This window comes from Podarcis vaucheri, assembly GCF_965113315.1.
Source record: "Podarcis vaucheri genome assembly, chromosome: 11".
Lineage (NCBI taxonomy): Eukaryota > Metazoa > Chordata > Lepidosauria > Squamata > Lacertidae > Podarcis > Podarcis vaucheri.
Window position 1 is genome coordinate 12850929 of NC_138749.1, and position 16105 is coordinate 12867033.

At 42.3% G+C, this 16105-nt stretch overlaps 1 protein-coding gene across 4 annotated transcripts in view; it reads left to right on the plus strand.

Moving 5' to 3' along the window:
* DCC (DCC netrin 1 receptor) overlaps positions 1–16105 on the plus strand; it is a 948093-nt gene that overhangs the window by 450128 nt on the left and 481860 nt on the right. For all 4 annotated transcript variants that reach the window (XM_082241768.1, XM_082241769.1, XM_082241770.1 and 1 more), the window contains one exon: positions 15075–15359. In XM_082241768.1, the coding sequence (XP_082097894.1) occupies positions 15075–15359 (285 nt within the window). The remainder of the gene's footprint in view (positions 1–15074; positions 15360–16105) is intronic.

Genomic DNA, 16105 nt, shown 5'->3' on the forward strand with positions numbered 1-16105 from the left:
GAGACACATGATCAGCAGTACAGGGGTAAGCCAGTGAGACAGCACCTTTGTGCAGTGCGGGTGGGGATCATAGCCAAGTAGGGCACATCAGCGCACCAGAATATTTGAGCAGCAGCAAAGGATAACTGCCACCACCCACTGCACCAATCAGTGACCTCCACCTGAAGTCTGGGCTTAGTCTGGAGGAACATTAGGCTGCAACCACCACCCAAATATTTCACCCCAAGAGCAGCTATGTGCCCCTAAAAAACAAAACTTCCAAGGAACTGTGAACTGACTGAACTAGTTCCATTTTGGAGGGAGTGAACTGGAACTAATCCCTTATGCATTACAGCATAGCGCCATGTCCCTTGCAGATCCTTGAAATCCATGAGTTAATAATGGAGGTTTTCAAACAAGACAGGAAAATTGGCTTCCAGGTGGAAAAATCAAAACTTGAGACAGAATTGTTAGAACCCAATACTAAGAACTTGTCAAGAATGTATAACTTGCTGTTGAAATGGAATACACAAGACGAAACAGTTAAATCAGGTATGATTAAGTGGGCACAGGATATTGGTCATAATATTATGTCTGCTGACTGGGAAAGGTTGTGGAACACTGGTATTAAATTTACGGCATGTAGTGCTTTAAAGGAAAATGTTATGAAAATGGTCTATAGGTGGTACATGACCCCAGTTAAGCTAGCAAAAATTTACCATTTGCCTGATAACAAATGTTGGAAATGTAAGGAAACTGAAGGTACTTTTTATCATCTTTGGTGGACATGCCCGAAGATTAAGGCTTTCTGGGAGATGATATATAATGAAATGAAAAAGGTATTTAAATATACCTTCCTTAAGAAACCAGAGGCCTTTCTCTTGGGCATTGTCGGCCAATTGGTGCCAAAAAAGGATAGAACTTTTTTCATGTATGCAACAACAGCAGCAAGAATACTGATCGCAAAGTATTGGAAGACACAAGATTTACCCACCTTGGAAGAATGGCAGATGAAAGTGATTGACTATATGACATTGGCGGAAATGACGAGCAGAATTCGTGACCAGGGAAAGGAGACTGCGGAAGAAGACTGGAAGAAATTTAAGATTTATCTTAAGAACTATTATAAACTTGATGAAGCTTAGAATGTCGAGATTTTACAGAGAGAAAGGGTTGCAGTAATATAAGATCAGATTAAGAAAGGACTATGATGAATTAGGATGGGAAAGAACATTTATAAGTTGCTATAAAATTTGGACATGAGGATGCAGAAAGGGGAGGTATGGGGAAGTCCGAGGAAAGAAGTCTATGAAAGGATATTTTGAAATTATATTTGTTTGTTTGTCTGTTTTTCTTTTATGTTTGTTTGTTATAAAAATTTTTGTAAAACTAATAAAAATTTTATAAAAAAAAAAAAGAAATCCATGAGTTAAATATAGTGGTACCTCAGGTTATGAACTTAATTCATTCTTAACCTGATACCATTCTTAACCTGACGCACGCTTTCGCTAATGGGGCCTCCTGCTGCTGCCGCGCCGCTGCCACACGATTTCTATTCCCAACCTGGGGCAAAGTTCTCAACCCGACGTACTACTTCCAGGTTAGCGGAGTTTGTAACCTGAAGTGTCTGTAACCTGAGGTGTCTGTAACCCGAGGTACCACTCTAGTGTTAAGTCAGGGTTCCATTAGTGCAAGGATTCCAGCTTGCAGCCCCTCTCCCTCCATGCACCCCCTAAATCCCTCAATGCTCCTGAACAGATTTGGGGATGGTGTGGGGCACATGCAGGGAGGGCGATGGGAGAAGGGAGAAGTCTCATTGTGCTAGCAGTAATCCTTGCACCAATGGGGTGAGTTAGCTGAATACCAACCCATGTGTTTAAGATATGTCTGTGCTATATTATGACCAATACATATATGTGTGTCTGTGTGTACTCTTACTGTATCATTACTACTAGAAGTAAAAAGGTAAAGGGACCCCTGACTGTTAGGTCCAGTCGCAGATGACTCTGGGGTTGCGGCACTCATCTCACTTTATTGGTCGTACAGCTTCCGGGTTGTGGCCAGCATGACTAAGCTGCTTCTGGCGAACCAGAGCAGCACACGGAAACACCGTTTACCTTCCCGCCAGAGCGATACCTATTTATCTACTTGCACTTTGACGTGCTTTAGAACTGCTAGGTTAGCAAAAGCAGGGACCAAGCAACGGGAGCTCATCCTGTCGCGGGGATTTGAACCACCGACCTTCCAGTCGGCAAGCCCTAGGCTCTGTGGTTTAGACCACAGCGCCATCCGCGTCCCACTACTAGAAGTAGTAAGCAGCTAAATTTCATCATTGTTGCTAGATTTCCAGAGTTCTGGCGTCTCAAAGGCAACAGCTATTTTTGCCAGAGCACTTGGATCAGAGAACACAATGAATAAGCCAACATAAAACTGACTGTGGAACTGTCCAGTTCACAACAGACAATTCTTTTGCTTGCAGCATAAATATTCAGCCAGAAAGAAAAAAACACATTCGATTTTTACAGGTCATGCTGACTGACACCCAGCAAGTAAACAAGCAACAGAAAAGCTGAGAAAATTTGGGATTTTTAGATATCCCTTTGGTTTCAGTAAACCAGTCCAAATGCGAGGGTGATATAAAGTCTAGCTCCAGGGTAAGAGAATTGGTCTGGCTTACAGAAAATAAGAGACTTAACAAAAAATGGCAAAAAAGGTATTTTTCTTTGGGTTTCTTTAAATATAGTTTTGTTGTGATTTTCTTTTTTTGACAGTGGTTTAATAGCAAACAGCTCAACAAGGGAAGAGTAAAGATTAACCAATCTACCAGGTTGTGAGAAATGAGGAATACATATATATATATTTACTAATGGGCGCAAAATCAGGTCACCTTAAACAGGGATAGCCAATATGGTGCTCCCTAGAGACTCACATCAGCCACAGATATCATGGACAATAAAGGGTGACAGGTGTTGTAGTTCAGAGTTAATGTAGTATAATGGTTAAAGTATCAGTCTGGTGTGCCAGCCCCTAAGTTTGCCCCTGACAGCAATTGAGATTGTGTCCTAAAAGGTAAAGGTAAAGGGACCCCTGACCATTAGGTTCAGTCATGACCGACTCTGGGGTTGTGTTGCTCATCTTGCTTTATTGGCTGAGGGAGCCGGCGTACAGCTTCCGGGTCATGTGGCCAGCATGACTAAGTCGCTTCTGGCAAACCAGAGCAGCACACAGAAACGCTGTTTACCTTCCCGCCAGAGTGGTACCTATTTATCTACTTGCACTTTGACGTGCTTTCGAACTGCTAGATTGGCAGGAGCAGGGACCGAGCAACGGGAGCTCACCCCGGCGCGGGGATTCGAACCACAGACCTTCTGATCAGCAAGTCCTAGGCTCTGCGGTTTAACCCACAGCACCACCCGCATCCCTATTTCAATGCTAATACTAGGAACCTAGGAAGCTGCTTAATGGTGTGTCCAAACATATGTCCATATAGCTCAATACTTGGTGTCATTCAACTGAGTCTTATTCAGAGTAGCCTCATCAAGACTGAATGAATATGACTAAGTTAGGTCCATTGATTTCAATGGGCCCATAATGAGTAAAGAATAAATACCACTCATTATCTGCACTTCGGAGGGGTCTCTGCCAGCTCTACCTACAAGTACCAAGGATTGAACCTGGGACTGTGTGCAGACAGAGCCTACAGTCTAGCCATGAGCTATGGCCTTAGACAGCCAAAACAAGGGTCCAGGTTCTTAGCAATCCTAATTCAGGCATTTAGCCCAACAATAGTTCTTTTCTTGCAATAAAATCTAAAAATCAGAAATCAGCTATTACGTGCAAGCTGCATAAAAAGGGCAACTCAAGTCTTTATCTGCTATTTAATTCATTTGATGAAGTGGAGTGGACTCTAGCATATGAAAGCTTATGGTGTAATAAATGTTGGTCTTTAAACCACTGTTGTTTTTCTGCAAGACTAACATGGTTACCCACCTTATTTATCTATTATGCCATATTGCTAGAAATAGTTCTATTTTGTTTTTATCTTCTTCCTTTCTTTGAGACACTGTTAGCTATGCAAATCATTTATTTTACCCCTGGGTTCTCCTATTTTCCTTCCAATTACATTCTTGATTTTTATTGTATTTCACCTCCTAGAAGATATATAGAGTTGTACCCAGTACATTCATTGAAATTATAGGCTTAAGGTACTTGTGTCCATTCATTCCAATGGGTCTACTCACGAGTGGAAGTTAGCTGCAAACAACTGTTTTGTCTTTCTAATTTTTTAAAAAACAAATCAACAACAGCCTTACACCATTTTTTATTTTTAAATAACCCAAACAAATCTACTTTAAGAAGATGATGACCCTTAATGCAGGGTCATAAAATTAGAGAATGATAATCCTGAAGGTAATTTAGGCAATTTATGCTGCAAACTTATACATCAGGGATGGGAATCTTGCAACTATCCAGATGTTTTTGGACAACTCCCATCAGACTTCAGCCAGCATGATCAATGGTCAGATATTTTAGGAACTGGAGTCCAATAACATTTGGAGGACCCAGGTTCTGCCCCCCTCTTGTGTACTCTTACCAAGGAGTTAGTATCTTTGAACTCAATGAGGCTTACTTCCAAGGAAACATATATTGGGTTACACTGTTAGTTCCCATATTACTCTTTTAGACATTTTATATTGCATCGTGCTTGCAATGGTTGTGAAGCTAAGAGCACAAGCCTGGATATTAAAGCGCGAGGCAAGGAGGTGGAGAGAGAGGGGCGATGTCTCCCAACTTTGTAATTACCTGCTTCAGAATACAAATTTGCTTAGCTTGTAATGCTGAAGTGTATTACGAATCAAACATAATTCCCTTCAGAAAAATTCTCCAGTGATGCTTGTAATTGCTGACCCAGTTCCAAATCAAACTGAGAGGAGTTTACCCATCACCGAAAGAACAGGGTGAGGAAGAGTTGATGTGAGAAGGAGAGAGACAGATGGAAACATGCCAGAGAGACACACACATAAAAAATGGTGGCAGAATACAAAGGGGAGAGATTCTCTCATGTTTTGTAGATGTCTCTCATTCTTGGGTGGGAAGTGGGGAGTGGGGGCAGTGCTCAGTTTAAAGAAGAAGAAAAAGCAACACAGCCAGTGCTTGTCTGTCCAGACTTTCTCTTTGCAAGGGGGAAAAATTCTATCAAACTGGGATCTCTTTTCTCTACTTACGCAAACTCTGCGGATGCTCAAAGGAGATGTCATTATTTTTCAAAATAAACAGAGCTGAGCCCTGACACTAAAATTATTTACTGAATCTCAGCTTTGGCACAAATGAAGTGGTGCAGAACGGAAGGTGGTCTGCACAAGAACTTGCCAGCCAAAATGTTTGGTTGCAGTTCTTGAGTTTCATTACAGGGTTTCATTACAGTATCATGGATCTCTGAGGGACTACATAGAGAGGTGTGATGGACTCTTGGCAAGGTACCAAGTCATGTGTTTTTGCACACAACTCAGCTGTGACAAGCCAGTCAAGGGCTGTATCTCTGGTTGTGCATCGTAGACAGAGGCGAAAGGTGGATTTAGGGTGCCGCAGCCGGTGTGGTCACTGCCCTACATGGGGCACCCCAAAAATGCTGTGGAATGGAACAAGAGAGGCAGGGGAGGGGTGCACACTGAACTTTAGCATCACACAGGTCACCGCTAAGATCTGAGAGCCCAAAGTTCTCCACTGACAGAAGGTCCCATATTCAATCCTTGGCATCTTCAGCTAGGGCTAGGTCCCTGTGCAAAATCCTGCAGAGCCACTGCCAGACAGCATAATGTTCTCACTCAGTATAAGGTAGTTTCTCTGTTGCTAAATTGCTGCAACTAGGGATAGGGGAGGGGAAAAGGCCAATCAGAAGCAGGAAGGGCAGGAGGGCATTTGGCACACGACCTCAAACAGAAAGTGGAGCTTACTAAGGGTTGCCATGTGTCCTCTTTTTCCAGGGCACATTCTCTTTCCAGGATAAAATTTGAGACAAATTGCATGTACTGTATTTGCTTTGAATGCCGTTATAGTGTCCTCTTTTTTGCTCTTCAAAATATGGCAACCCTAGTACAGTTAGACACTTATTAATTTTTTGGCAGTTTTTTTGGCAGTTTCACAAATATATGTGTGTGTGTGTGTGTGTGAATTGGATCAAATTGTGACACACACTCTCATCTGAGATCTGCAAATTTTGTGAACTGATATAGATTTTGTCCTATGCACAGCATTGACAGTGACATTGCATGAAAGTGAGACTTTCTTCAGTAATTAGTGTACATCACAGAAATAGCTGGAAAAGCATTTGTTAAAGAAATGCATTCAAATTACATCTCACTCTTGCTCCTTGATGCCTTATTTTGTTTTCACGTATCATTTGTTCACCGAGTGTGTTTATTAGGGTTAAGGGCCTCCACAGAAATCTGAGAGAGCTAGAGAGAAATTAAATTCACCTTCCATTTAAAGGTGAACCAACCTGATTCACTTTTTCCAAAATAATATGCAGATCGAAACACAGTCATCCTTCAAAATGCACACTTCTCTGATTTTTTTAAATGTAGTTATCCAGCCAAGGAACATGCACAAAAATCCATATACTAAAATGTGTATAAAAATGCTTGATGCTTGTGAAGATAACACCCAAAAGTGCTTTCTATTAGGGAAAGATGGTTTCCAAAAATGTGCATATACGACAAAAATACATAGAAAAAATGTGTTTGTTATAAGATATTTTCACTAAAATGCTGTCGAATTTTCATGAGGACTCCCCCATTGTTGTGTAAAAGTCATCCCCTTGACAAGTTCCAATCACGCCCTTGGAAAGAGGCATTGTGGGCTGCCTCTTATACCTCCCAGGACTCTTATTAACAGGGAATATTGGCACTCGGTTCTGCTGGTCCTGCCAGCTCCAGAGATAATTAACACCCCCAATGATGTCTTTCAAAACTCTATTGACAGTTTGTCTCTGCCACTGTGATAGCTCCACAAAACAGCTTCCTGCTCTTGTACTTAAGCTGGGGCATCCTCTCTATGTCACCATAGGAACCATTCTTGTCTCTCACTGGCTCTGAGGTCCCCACACCCAATCCTTTGGGCCATTTCTTCAGCCCAGCAGCTAACAGCAATGATCCTCCAGATGAGCAACCTCCCCGACTCCCTTCCTCTTTATGAAGTTTCCCAGCTGCCATCAAATGCCCCAGGGCATGGCCTGAAGGCTCATGAAACCACCAACTTTCTGAAGCTAAACCTACAGCCTCTCAATGGGAATTGCCATCTTCCCCAACCAGAGGCGACTGCTACTGCTGTGGCTGTTGTTGGGGACTGCCATCTTCCCCACCCTGAGATTCCTCCTCTTGCTGCTGTTGTGGCTGTTGGTGGGGATTGCCATCTTCCCCACCCACCACTTCTTAAAAAACAAGCATCTCTGGACCCTGCCAATATAGCCAACTATTGACCAGTCTCAAATCTTCCATTCTTGGGCAAGGTGATTGAGCGGGTGGTTGCTGAACAACTCCAGGCATGCCTGGAGGATGCTGGCCACTTGGATCCTTTCCAGTCGGGATTCAGGCTTCATCAAGGGACTGAACTGCCTTGAGTCAAAACATGCTAGTCGAAGATCTCCAGCAGGCCAAGGACCAAGGTGAAAGCTATTTCCTGGTCCTGCTGGATCTCTCGTCGGCCTTTGACACCATTGATCATGACATCCTTCTGGACCGTCTAAAGGAGTTGGAAGCTGGGGGCACTGTTATACATTCAGAAAGGTATTTCATAAACCTTCCTGCCAAGAAATGTTGCAAATCTGATTAAAATTCTGTGGTCTTCATCTTCACATTTCTGCAGATATATGAGCTGAACGGGGATCTCCATAATCAGCTTGCTTTAGGCAAAATACGCTTGGTGGCTTTTTGTTGCACTATCAAACTATACAAATGATTTGCTTTTTAGGGAGATTTGTTTTGAGATTCTCATCCTCTATGCTTTCTGGTGTCACCTTTTTTACTTCTCTGGAAATGACAGTAATTTTCCCAGTGTTGTAAATGGCATGTGACTAAAGTATCTTTCATTGCCTTTTGTTGAACAACTCAAACATCAGATGAATTGTACTAACAAACCTGATAAAAATAAGACTCTGGTTATCACTCCCCCCCCGATGTGAAGTAGCTTCCTTAGCTTTCCATTATAAAAGCATTTCTTAGATGCATATGATTAACACCAATTTTCTCCCAGTAGGTTCTTCTAAATCAGAAATCTGAATTGCACAGATTTACTGGAAACTCTGCATCAATATTATTACTTCCACTGAGATTTTTCGCTTATACTTTTTCAAAAGATGGGATTTGCAGACACAGGAACAGAGCCATTTAGACCATTGTTCTTAAAAATTTAGCCTGTCTGCACATTATATTTATTTAACTACTCACCCCCCCCCCATTATTCTTGGGTTTCTTTTTCTCAGGTTTTTTTTCTGTTGCTTCTGTATTGTATCCCACCAGGAATCAGAAGTGCCAATTCACACAATGTTCACATTTATTAGCAACACTAAACAGGATACAACACCAAATGTAAGGTACTTTCCCTGCAGCAGAACAACTAATCTTCTGCACCAATCTCAATGGGATGCATCAATTTGTTTAATGGTGCACAAGAATGATAGGCTTACTAGATACAATGAGAAATAATTCTTTGAAATTTCAAGACTGGAAGCAGCAAAAAGTGAGCTATTTAACTAAGAATTAGACTCAGTTGTGAGACAAACCATGTATAATATCGGTAAGAAAACACCATGTATAAACTTGGTAAGAATACACCAGGTTTAGGTAAAAAAAACCTGGTGGATGATGAAAAAAGAATGTCAGGTCTGAAAATGAATAGGAGCAGAAACACCCTTCATTCATATTATTAAACTTAGAAAAGGGACATCTAAGGGCTGCTCTACACAATAAGAACTTGAGAACTAGACCTATGCTGAAAAAGATACCTTGTTTCCACACCAACCTTTGTCCATCACTTAATGTGAAAAGCAATTGCATTTGAAAATTCTCAAAGCGAAGAGGGAATTTCAGTGAAATTCTCATGCGAATGGTGCTGGTCCTTTGTTGTGCTTACTTTACTCTTGAGGTGACCTGGAATGTTGGGAGTGTCCTTTCTTTCATTCTGTAAACCAGCTGTCCAGGGGTCTGCACTCCACAGCCTTCCACTTTGGTCAAAGCACAGGGAAAACCTGTGGATTTATCCACTGGATAAATCCTTTCCATGGAGCTTTTTCATATCAGGAGTTCTGGAAGCCAGGGAGACTGAAGAGTACTGGATAAAGGTTTACTGTAAAGACAATGACATGTACCATTCTTTGCCAGGTAAAAACCCTGCTCCTAAAATAACAACAGCAACAGCAACAACACCCTGCACCAACTAAATAAATTTGCAAATCCATTGGAAGCTGCAGAGTGCTTAGGGGAATGCCTGTAGCTCTGCTGTAGAACACCAGCTTTGCAAAATGTTCCAGGTTTAATATCCAGATAGCTGAAAGAGACTCATGTCTGAAATCTTGGAGAGCTGCTGTCAGTAAGGAATCCTAAGCCAGGCGGATCATTAGTTTGTCAGATTATAAGGCGCTTCCCATAGTGTGACCCATTGATTGTTAGTGGGATCATTGACTGTTTGTGGGGGTGGGTGGGGAAAGTAAGGATCTGGCCCACCAGCTAGATCCAGCCCACCCCCACCCCCATCTCTGACTGAGTTAGATACAATTCTCTAGCAATATAGCCAGCTCAGTGACTGCTTCATTTGATATTTGGAAGCCAATTCTCTTGGGTCTGCAGTGTCCTCATCTGGTAAGGAGTTGGAATCTTGGACTAGTCACAGCTTCTGGCCAGGGGTGTGCTTCAGGTCTCATTGCCTGCACTGTCCTGGCTAGTGAAATGGAAATTGCTGCAGTGTTTGTGGTCCAGAATAAAAATCAGTCGTGTGAATGTGATCGGTTTTTGTTCAGGTCATTGTTTTAAAGTCCACAAATGATAAGGAATTAATTACTTTCTTTTTACATTGTTTTGACATTTCCTTTATGTCAAAATGAAGGGAAGTTGCTTATACAGTTGGGTACGTTATTGTATCACCAACCTTACTGTATGCTTGTGAAACATGGATCACTTATAAACGCCATCTCCACCTCCTCGAAAGATTTCATTAATGGTGACTCCAAAATTTTTTACACATCACTTGGGAAGACAGGCGAACTAATACCAGTGTACTGGAAAAAGCAAAGATTACCAGTGTTGAAGCAATGATTCTTCAACATCAACTTCGTTCGACTGGTCATGTTGTGTGAATGCCTGATTATCGTCTTCCAAAGCAACTACTCTATTCCAAACTTAAAAATGGAAAGGGTAATGCTGGTGGTCAACAAAAGAGGTTTAAAGACTGTCTCAAGGCAAATCTTTAAAAATGTAATTTAAACACCAGCAATTGGGAAACACCGGCCTGCGAGCACTCAAATTGAAGAACAGCCTTTAGCAAAGGTATCATGGGATTTGAAGACCCTAGAACTCAGGACGCAAGGGAGAAACGTGCTAAGAGAAAGGCACGCTTGGCAAATTCACACCGTGTTCAACTCCCGTCAAGAAACCAATGTTCCTACTGTGGAAGGATCTGTGGATCCAGACTTGGCCTCCACAGTCACTTATGGACTCATTGTTAAAACCGTGTTTATGGAAGACAATCTTACTCGGCTACGAGTGATTGCCAAGAAGATCAGTTACATAAGTTATGGTTAAGTATTGGACAGTGAGATGAATAACATGGTGTTTGGTGAAAACTGAAGTGCAGCAGAATGGAAATGGTGCTGATTCTGATGAATACAGGCCAGAATGAAAATTGCTGCCTTCTTGAATCCCCATTGCGTTCCCCTTCTCCTGAGTCCTCTTCCCAAAGTTTGAGCTTTGACCCTGTGCCCCATGTCCTCAGTGCAATACCCCCAACCCCCACATGTAAAGGTAAAGGGACCCCTGACCATTAGGTCCAGTTGTGGCCGACTCTGGGGTTGCGGCGCTCATCTCACTTTATTGGCCGAGGGAGCCGGCGTACAGCTTCCGGGTCATGTGGCCAGCATGACTAAGCCACTTCTGGCAGCTTAGAACCAGGGCAGCACACGGCAACGCCGTTTACCTTCCCGCCAGAGTGGTACCTATTTATCTACTTGCACTTTGACATGCTTTCGAACTGCTAGGTTGGCAGTAGTTCCAGCCTAATATGAGGGAGAGAGATAGGAAGTAAGAAAGAAAACTCAGGCAAAGCTCAAGAAGGACTTGTGGAAGATTTGACTTTGCAACTTTGTTGTTGTTCGTTCCCTTTGGTATTATCTAAACCAAACTGAAGCAAATGGCTCCTTTCCATTACTTTGGTCCTCTGCCCTTCAGCTGTAGTACAAATTGAAAATGGAAGGAGGGAGGCAATGGGCGGGGAAACAGGTCCTTCCTTTCTGTTAAATAACCTTGCAGACTTTAATTTGAAACAAACAAAGCATTTTAAAGCACTGCTCCTTGGGGGATTGAACCGACTGTTACTAAATTGCTGAATATTTAACAGTCACACACATGCTCCAGACCGCAAGGTCTGTCCCCCAAATGATAAGCCCTTTTTTATTAAATGAACTTTAATTACTTAATAATTAGGCCTTCTGTAGGGGGAAGATGGGGATCTTGATAGGCTGCCAACCAGGCCGTAGGGCAAATCAGGCTTGCGTGCCATTTCCCGATTAGAATTTAAAAGCAGGTGTACTATTCTCCGAGACCCTGGTTAGGAGACAATCTTCCCTGAAGGGACAAAGACACAATGTGAAGTTGAGCTGTGGAAGACTTTGTCTTGACAGTTGCATCAATTAACAGAGCAAATGCTGCAGAAAAAAAAGTCAAAAAGGGGGGGGGAGGAGTTGGAGGATGAGGGTCAGATGAAGCATGAGCAAGTCAAATTTCTGGATTTTGCAATTCCAGAGCACGGCGGTACATAGGAAGCTGCCTTTAGCCAAGTCAGAGAATTGGTCAGTTTAATTCAGTACTGTCTACACCAGGGAATGTGTTGCACTCCAGATGTTGCTGGACTACAGTTCCCATCATCCCTGACCATTAACCATGCTTTCTAGAGCAGAGTTGTCATCTAACAACGTCTGGCGGCCAAAGGTTCTCAGTCCCTGGCAGTGGCTCTGCAGGGTTTTTGGTGGGGCATATTCCTAGTCTTTCCTGAAGATGTCAGGAATTGATCTTTCTGCATGCAAAGCATGTGTTCTTTTCCTAAGATTGAGGCCTCCTCCAGTAACACCTGAAGGGAGACGCACAGTGGTACCTCGAGTTACAGACGCTTCAGGTTACAGACGCTTCAGGTTGCAGACTCTGCTAACCCAGAAATAATACCTCGGGGTAAGAACTTGGCTTCAGGATGAGAACAGAAATTGCACGACGGAAGCAGGAGGCCCCATTAGCTAAAGTGGTACCTCAGGTTAAGAACAGTTTCAGGTTAAGAATGGACCTCCAGAACGAATTAAGTTCTTAACCCGAGGTACCACTATACATGTTTCTTCTACAGGGATTGGCAACAAGCTTCAGATGTGAGGACCGTGTGGAGGGTTCTATGAGCTTCCTCTTCTGCAGATCACTCCAGAAGGACACAAAGAGCACACACGAGAAGTGGCCACCTACAATGGAGCACAGGCCCATCTAGTTTTATAGCACCCTGTTTTCCAATAATAGCTTATCAGATGCTTTTGAGAAGACCATAAGCAGGGTAGAAGGGCAACAGTCGTCTCCTGTTCCTTGCCTCATTACACAGAGGTATGCAGGCTCTGAATATGGAAGCTGATTGCTATCCATATACCTGTATTCGAATATTGTAGTTCAGTAAAATAAAAAAAGACACTTGTGTTAAGGTTTGCCAGAATGCCCCATTTCCTAACTTATATTTATTTAAGTATTGCATTCCTCCAAGAGGCAAGGTGGCATACATAATTATCCCTTTTGAGCTACGTTATGCTGAGGGATTGTGACTGGCCCGAGGTCACAAAGTGAGCTTCATGACTGAGTGGAGATTGGAATCCTTTTCTCCTGGGTCCTTTCCCAGCACTTTACACCACATTGGCTCTCCACTCCAATCTTCAATATAAAGAACCTCTTGGCGAAATAGCTTTTGTGTTTGTTTTACTATATATCCTATGGTTTCGAAAAGACACTTTTGATTGACAAAGTGTTGTTTTCCAAGACAAATAATACATGTGCCGATATCAAGTCTTGTATGGCATCAAAACAAACATGGAAAATCTTACATTACAAATTCAGCTCACATCCACAGCGTATACTTCAATCTTAAGCATTAAGACAATTCTCCATAGTGGCTGATGTGACAGAAGGGAGATTACTGTACTATTTTTAATAAATGATATAAATTGAGACCATACAGAGTCAAACCCATCTTTCTTTGTTACCCCTCTTGTCACCCTATTATTATGAATTAAGCGCTCCTTAAATGCTACCTTCTACACATATTGGATCCAGGTTTCTGTGGTGCTTTTTCTAATTGGAAACAATGGTTTGCCTCATTGCTGTCATTAGAAAGAAGTTCAACTCTTTATGCTTGACCATTGGATTGATAGATATTTTTCATCAACATCAAGGCTAGCATGGGTTCGGGTACAAGATGTTGCCTTGTAATGGTGAATGGTAGCGGGGGGAAATGGGTCTAGAAATCTTTAAGCAATGTACACTCCCACCACATGTGGAGAAGCATTCCATTAAGCTTATGTCCTCTCCAGCATGAAGACGAGAAAGTGCAATTAACTCTTGAAAGGTACAGGGGTGTCCAGCGCCATCTTATAATGACCATTAAAGAGACTTCATGCAATTTAGCCAAGATGGTAACTCTGGAAGTGTATACTCTATACCAGCAATGTCCAACCAGTTGACTGCAATCGACAGGTCGACCGTTGGGGTGCTCTAGGTGTGAGTAAAAAAAGTGATTGCCTGCTTTCTAATGAAGAAGAAGAAGAAGAAGAAGAAGAAGAAGAAGAAGAGGAGGAGGAGGAGGAGTTTGGATTTGATATCCCGCCTTTCACTCCTTTTTAAGGAGTCTCAAAGCGGCTAACATTCTCCTTTCCCTTTCTCCCCCACAACAAACACTATGTGAGGTGAGTGAGGCTGAGAGATTTCAAAGAAGTGTGACTGGCCCAAGGTCACCCAGCAGCTGCATGTGGAGGAGCGGAGACACGAACCCGGTTCCCCAGATTACGAGACTACCGCTCTTAACCACTACACCACACTGAGCGATCGTGATGTTCCCTGCACCCTGTGCTATGCATTGTGAAAGTTTGTAATCACTGAGCCTGCTTCAGAGTGGAGGAAGGATGGAGGGCATTGGAGTGTCGGGAGATTGATTTTATGCACTCCTCCTGAAAAAAGCTCAACAACTATGGGCAATGACAATGGGTAGATCATTGCCAGTTTTATTATACTGGGAGTAGATCACAGTCTCTATGGAGTTGGGCGTGCTTGAGTCTATACTGACCAAAGTTAGCTTCCTGGTGTATATTGTACTCTAGGAAGCTTGGTTTGGTCAGAATCAAAGTATATACTTCCAGAGCTAACACTAAATGCATTACTTTGGGTAAATGAACCACCATAGACGCTAGTGGGCTGTGAAAAATTTGTGTCTCAGGCTTTTTAGACTTGTCTACCCATGTGCTATCTGAAACCAAAGGGGCACTTTGGTTATCAAATTTGATTTTTTTCCTCCCAGCTTTCCTACCCCACTTCTCCAATAATTACTTGCTAGTCTTATTTTCATTGCATTTTAAAAATGATCCCTAATATGGAATTCACCTTTTTCACAGCTGCCTTGCATCTTGATGGATATTGTTCATAAACTACTTCTGAGCCATAGTTTCATTCAAAAAATATGGTACAAAGTAAATAGGTTAAGCTAATTTAGACCTGAAGAGCAATTAAGTGAAACCAAACCAGCGGGAAACAAGAGGGAAAGACACCTCTGCATTTTAGATCTTCTTTTCAACTGGTGTTTTGTTTCTGTTTCCACAGGTCCGTTGAGGTTTCTATCCCAGACAGACTCCGTCACAGCATTTACAGGAGACACTGTTTTGTTAAAATGTGAAGTCGTAGGGGAACCAATGCCAACCATCCACTGGCAAAGGAACCAAGAAGATCTGGTTTTGAATCCTAGTGATACCCGTGTGGCAGTTCTGCCTTCTGGATCTTTACAAATTAGCAGAATTCAAGCAGGGGATGGTGGGATCTATAGATGCCTTGCAAAAAACCCTGCCAGTTCAAGAACTGGAAACGAGGCAGAAGTCAGAGTTTTGTCAGGTAAGAAGCTTAAAAAATATATGTAAAATCACTCATTAAAGTTATGGCATTGAAGTCTGATTATATCTGGTTTGCAATGCAAATTTACCCACCAATATGTGAATACCTTTAGAAGTGAACCCGTGAAAATTGACCTTTTTTTGCAATTTAAATTGTAAGCATTACGAGCTTATGTGCCTGTTTTCTGCCACTGTGGTCTCTTCACAAGGGCAGAGCATGCAACATGTAAATGTGACCTTTACAAAAGCAAATCCCATGAATACCTTCCCAGAGCACTGGGGGGAGGGGAAATGTCTTGCTTCAAGAAGAACCACCCAACCAATATATGGTGTTCTCAACTGCAGCCTTTGAATCTATTTCCCAGCTTCTCATGGGACCCTGGAACGATTCCATTTTCGTCTTCATTTCTGAACCACTATGTGGTCAAGGTGGGGTAGCGGGCTTTGTGCTGACCTACTACAAATAAATATGATTTTGAAGTCCTGGTGTAAAAACAATCAAAAACAAAAACTGCAGATCCATTTGATGCAGATAAGAAAATATTGTTACTCGGTATACGATATATTATTGGGGAGAGTCAATGTGGTCCAAATGAGGGAGTGTTGCAGTATGATATTGGATTTAATCCCCACTTCTGCCTGAATTTTGGGTAACCTTGGCACTGCCATTCACTTTGCTTCAGTACCTTCTGCTTAAAGGGGTATTAATGGTCTGGTTGCTTGTAGAATAGCTTTGAGAGGTGCCTG